At 36.1% G+C, this 6,310-nt stretch overlaps 1 protein-coding gene across 1 annotated transcript; it reads right to left on the reverse strand.

The window, feature by feature from the left end:
* Positions 1 to 2,051: 2,051 nt before the first annotated feature.
* LOC129234828 (protein ROP-like) lies at positions 2,052 to 3,779 on the reverse strand. The gene has a single exon (XM_054868747.1). It carries the CDS (start codon positions 3,777 to 3,779, stop codon positions 2,052 to 2,054), a length of 1,728 nt encoding a protein of 575 aa, XP_054724722.1.
* Between the last annotated feature and the right edge of the window lie 2,531 nt (positions 3,780 to 6,310).

Consider the following 6,310-nt stretch of genomic DNA (forward strand, 5'->3'; position numbering starts at 1 on the left):
GATGCTTAAATGCAAATTAATAACATTTTGCCAATAAAATACTTTTTGTTAAATAACTAACTTGAAAAATACTTCAAAATTTATTAGCTGATGAAAGGGAGAGTTTGGAGTAGTTCCAATTAATCAATTGCATGTGTTGCAGTTTTGTTAGCTTCCCCCACCAATATTTTCCGTTATCACTATTTTCAGCCTATTGATTTTTGCCATACTATTACAGTGTGCTTCTATTTTATGGACATTTCAATTTTCAACCTGTCAGTTACATCTAAAACTTCATAATAGGAATTCTCGCTTCGACTGACATTTACAAAGCCTGTCAACAGTCAGTCAATGATTCTACTTGCTTTTTTAGATGTATTTATGATAAATTGTGAATAATAAATGAAAAAAAAATGTGTTATGTAGCATTGCATGAAGTGTGGGAATGAAGTTTCAACTTATTGAAACTTAGCAGATAAATACTAAACATTTTGCATCGACACTCTACAGTGGTGGTCAGAGTTTTAATGATAACAGAAAATTGCATAGAAAAAAAAAATCCTGAAATAATTCAGTGAAATTTATACAGAAAATGCCTTTTTATGCTAGACATCATTGTGGAAGGCCGAACATTTGAAAATATAAACTAAAATTTTTTTCCGTGGTTAATAAAAAATATATATATATATATATATCATTATTGAAACCAGACAAAATTATAAGCACAACGAGAGTTTTGCCCTGAAAAACCCTAGTAATCAATGTAGATGTAGACAGGCATAACATATTGTATATACTGCAGTGAAATAGTAAAGAGTAGTATCTGCAAAAATGAGTTTTTGAGACATTTGAAGGAACGCGTTTCGGATTCCATATTAACAGTAGGAGAATGTTGTAGTTTGACAGGGGTTTTTTTCCTTGCCTTATTTTTAGCGGAAACCAAATAAGCGATAAAGCCTTAATACAATAGATGATAAAAATACAAAAAATTAAAAGTAAAAATTTGCAGTTACTACGCTTTACGTAACACGGCAGTATATGTGCAGAAATTTATTGCTTCGTGAAAGGTTTATAGCCCTCTCATCTTCCCCCCTCCTATTTACTCCTACCTCCATGAGGTATTGCAAATGGTGCTGTCAACATTTGGCACAATATCCCAATTGACGGGGTAATTAACAACAATGACCAGCTGCACCCTCACAACATACTTTTTTGTTTTCTGTTGTTGGGACACCACTCGTCATTCTGCACAAATTCGCAAACCCAATTTTGTGATTATTGTGCCAAATGTCAAACTTTGGCGCTAAAATGTTGACACAATGAGAAGCATCAATGGATAACGTTCGGATGAGCTGCTGGATGAAGTACCGCTAAATACGTATGGGAACTCATTGTAATATTTCCTGTATATCAGGGATTAAAAAAAAAAAAAATTTGTCAAAATATCCGAAATACTTTATTGATTTTCTGACTTCCAACTAATTGGATTGTACCACGTCAACTAGCTGGATTACCTATTTTCCTTCCATCGGTACTTTCCTGTTGTCACTTATGGCTTGATGACATGTTTACTTTCTACCTTGCCGAAAGTAGCAAAATAATGTTAAAGTCACCGCCATGTTTGCTCCTCTTTTTCTGAATTTACATTTTAATTCAGTTTTTAATGTTTATTAATGACTCGATATATTTATTTCATGAATTATTCAACAGTTCAACGGCACTTTTAGGTGCTTTATTTAATTTCCGGTTTTTTTATGCGGAACTTTTCACGTTATTGCTTTTATTTGGATGATTTTTTTCCATTTTAACGGCTCAATTAGATCATTTAGTTATTTATTTATTTTTTTAGCAATTACATTTAATTTTTTTAATACAAAAAAATGTATAGCATCGTCATAAACAAGTAGTTTCTGCGTAAATGTGTTCAAAAGTGGTGGCAATGTATAAAATTAAAAAAAAAAAAAAATCGCCAAGATTTAAAATATCACTTTTTAGAAAAAACGCATTTTATTCAGAATCACTGAGATAATAATAGGAATCCGTTGCTCCCCACCTTCAACCAATAAGTTCCTTCAAGTGTTCCCGAAAAACCTGCTGAGTCCTCCGAGCCTCTCGAGGAACTCATTCGGAGTAATTAAAGTATCACCACCAATAAATATATCCCACTCAGGGTACATTTTCATCACTTCGTAAGCACACCTCATCTCTGAATATGTTACTCCACCCACGATGTAGAAAATCAGCTTTGACGCGTCTTCGCGTTTACCGTCAGCACACCAGGATCGAGAATGTCCTCCTTTTAGCAAAGGTTCTTCGCTGCCACCTTCAAGAAACGGATATAGATCGTGGCTAAGTTCCCCTTGTATGCATCTTAGCATTACAGTTTTCACAAGAGGAACCCAACGCGACTGCTTGAAAGATATATCAGAACCAGGGCCTTCATCAGTATCTTCAGCTTCCGGTATGTCATCCAGCGCGTTGCATTTACCAGGCCTAAATATATCTATGTCTAAATGAAGGGCATTTGTTATCGGATAAACATCAGTGAAAGATAAGTCAGCTTTTGATAATATGTCGAAGAAAATTTGTTTAGGTATTCCCTTCTTGAAGAAAATGTATAGTAGCAGTACCCTGAGCTTTTCATTGGTTTCATAACTTTTACTTGCAAGGATGTTCATAAGGTCTGGTAGAATGCTGTTCGTGATGGGTTTATCTTCTGCGGATTTTCCCAAAGCCAAACTCTGTTCCATTTCAGCAAGTATGTTTAATCCTCTGCAGAACAAAGTCATGCATTCGCCAGCTATGCTTCTGAAGTTATCCAGAGATACATTTCTGTGTGTAATCAAGTGCTTTCGAACAGCATCTCCAAGCTCAGGAAGTTTCTGCAAACGAGGATGACTCTCCGATGCTCTGGCCAGAATTATGCCATATTTCATACTATCGAGAGCTTTACCGACATTAGCGATGTGTTCGTGCCTCAGACGACACCATGTTTCGTCGTCTTCAGTCAAAGAAATGGGAAGGCTGTCTTCTTTCTTTGTCGTCGTGGAAGTTTCGCTTGAATTCGAAAGGTTTTTAGCGTAAACATCATCGTTAATATTCAGGATGTCGTACGCCATTGCTTGAAACGTAAATTCATGGACAAGTGGAGAGATACAGTCGAAGCCACGATCCAACACTAGAAACTGACATTGAACATCAGATTCATTACGACTGTTCGCAGAAGAAAAATTTTCATACTCCTTCAACTCCTGCTGCACAGCCTGTGCAAGTATAAGATTTTTTATAAAAGCCCTGCGATACCTTATCAAAGGAATAACTCCAAGAGTGGAACAAAGTGATACAATCTTCTTTGCAATCTCTTTTACATGGTTCATGTTTAATTCATAGCAGACATCAAAGAAACTTGAAAAAAATATCCTGTCATCTAGAGAAAAAACTTGAGATTCACATGGTATAAACATAATACCAACTTCTTTGAATGTTTCAACGAAACCGATATTTGAATATTCACAGATATTTTCAAATACTTCGTCTTCGACGGGAGACAAGAAAAATAGATGAGCACTCTTGTACATGGTGGCATGTGTAATGAGATCACTTTTCAGAAGGTCTACACTTTCCGTGGTTCCATATAAAAGATAAATTGCAGAGAAATATATTAGTGGCTCTCTGAATTGCTCAAGGTGCTCAATAAGAGCAATATTGTAAGCAAAAATCTCTTCAGTCTTAAAGCAAGTAGAAAGGAATTTCATAGCGAATTCATCAACAACTAGAATTTTCCATTCCTTCTGTTTCATGAGCGGCTTGAAAATGTTTTCAGAGAATATTTGACGGCATATTTTCTGTATGCCTAATCTCGAAGTCATAACAAAAGTAGACGAAATTCATCAAAAATTAATATAGTAATATTAGAAAATAAAAACATAATTTGCAGAAATTAAAAACATTAAAAGTTACTCGTGAAATTGTTTGGAAAAATAAATACATGGCACGTGTTTCACTAAATCTAACTAATGCTCATTTTATTTTAAGGCTAGGCTTGATTAACATTACTAGAGGAAATTGTTAGTTTATTTTAAAAAATTCTGGAGCAGTTTGGCTGATTTGAATTTGCTAGTAATTACTTTCACATAGCACTTTAGCAGTTAGATTTTTTTATGGGCTAGAATGGGGATACATGATCCTCCACGATACTTGCTGAACCCCTCGAATCTCGACAAGGGTCATTCCATAGAAATGTCAACCTCAGTCTCAGATTTTTTTTTTTTTTCACAAAGCCCTAATTGTGACCTCTCATTAAATTCAGCACACTTTCTAGTACATAAACCCAGTAACAGTTTTCAAAAAATTCATTCGGTGTTTTTCTTCTGGCTCTAAACGTGCGAGGTTGTAGAAAAGGCTTAGCATACGCAAAAAATATGCGTCTAGGTTTTTTTGTTAAGTGTAAAAATTTTTGCAAATTTTTAAAAGAACTATGTTATTCCAAAAGATTAGATGTTGGCCCAATATAATTGATTGTTCTTTCTACATACATTATAAGACTAGCAGTACCCACACAGCGATGCCCGTGCTAAAAATTTAGTTGATGTCCGTTGAATAAAAAAAATGGACGCCTCCTTCCCCTCTGATATGAAGTGATCATTTTTCTTTGTATAAAATACGTACCCAACCTTTTCACAAAAAAAAAAAATAATAATAATTTGAATTCTGACATTTTGAATTTAAATTATGTATTTCACAATCACGAGTTGAAGCAGGGCCCTACTCATTGGAGTTATTGTTTCCAGAAACGGCTCCTGTACCCCCAAGCCTGCCCCTCCTCCTGGGCGGTTACGTGTGCAGAGTTGTGTGTGTGTAGGTTTGTGTGTGCACGTAGGCGTGTGTGAGTGTATGTGTGTGAAGTCGTGTGTTTGTATGTGTGTGAGCGTGCGTGTGTGTAGGTCATGGAAGCTTCCGATCAGGAGAAGCGGATAGCTCAGGACCGGGGGACAGCCGCCGCGCCTGCAGAGGACGACGGGCGGTGGTGCTGCAGCAGGTCCCTGGTCCAAGCTGAAAAAGGAACCACAACGTCAAGGACGGTCAAGTGAGAACAATAAGCAATCGTGATTGCTCAAAAAAAAAAAAAAAACTATTCAAGTTTCTTTGGAATTTAAAACTTTTCGTCAAATGATAGATTTACATTTGCTTTAAAACCCTATTTAGCGAGTGAAGCGGTTTTTACTGCAATATAAAATATTTCGCCAAATAAACAAAAACAGACATCAAATAATATCTTTCAAATGTAAAAATAATTTCATAACTCTATTGTTTATCGCCAAACTTGCCCAGCAACCACGCAATATTTATCTAACTATTTTATTTATTTTTGACTTTTTTTTGCTTTTCAGGATATTTTTAAGATGCATTAAGCCTTCTTTCATGCTTTTTGAGCAATCACGATTGCTTATTGTTCTCATTTGACTGTTTTGAATTCCTATCATTTTATTTTCCTGCTAGCACCACCGTCGCGTCGGCCTCACGATGCTGCTCCTCTTACCGTCTCCAGGTAGCGTCCATATCCTACACACACACGCCTACACACACACATACACAGACTCATGCCTGCGCACAGACACAAGCACACACTCCTACACACACACACGAACGCCTACACACAAAGAGCTGCATACACAACAAACACGCACACACATGCATACATACACACATATGCGCCTACACAAACACACACACATGCGCCTAAACAAACACACACGCGCATTCATACACACACACGCTCGTGATTGCGAAAACATAATTTGAATTCAAGATGCCAAAAATTCAAATTAATATATTTTTTCTTCTTTCTCTGACTTTTACTGGGAAAGTAGGCTGAAAAATGAATCTATTGTTTATTGATGATTTCATTTTAGTTGTTTAATACATACAGAACATTTTAGTATCAGAAAATTGATTATATCACGCTACGGGAAAACTTTGACAGCCCTTCAACTATTTGTATCGCGTCGTATTTCTAGGAGTAATTCAGCTTTCATTGTCCCTAGAACATTATTGCGTAACGTTAGTGAACATTTCAAACAACTCTCAAATTCATCTAAAATATTTTGCATCTTTCCCGCATAACGCGGATAAGATAAATGAACGTATATCCGCGGTTCTAACGTTAAGAGCCTAATGTCTACTACTGCCGAAAATTGTAACACTGAAGGGAAGTTGCGGTCTCACAAACCGCTTCTAAAGAAAGCAATGAAATTTAAACCAGATGCACTTGTCTAAAGATACTGATAAGCAAAAGGGGATGTTCAAGGTCACAAAACAAAAAGCTATTGGA

This window comes from Uloborus diversus, chromosome 1, assembly GCF_026930045.1.
Source record: "Uloborus diversus isolate 005 chromosome 1, Udiv.v.3.1, whole genome shotgun sequence".
Taxonomy (NCBI): domain Eukaryota; kingdom Metazoa; phylum Arthropoda; class Arachnida; order Araneae; family Uloboridae; genus Uloborus; species Uloborus diversus.

What these genes read in the sequence shown, in the direction of transcription:
- LOC129234828 (XM_054868747.1), bottom strand. Translation starts at nt 3,779, where the DNA reads ATGAAACAGAAGGAATGGAAAATTCTAGTTGTTGATGAATTCGCTATG.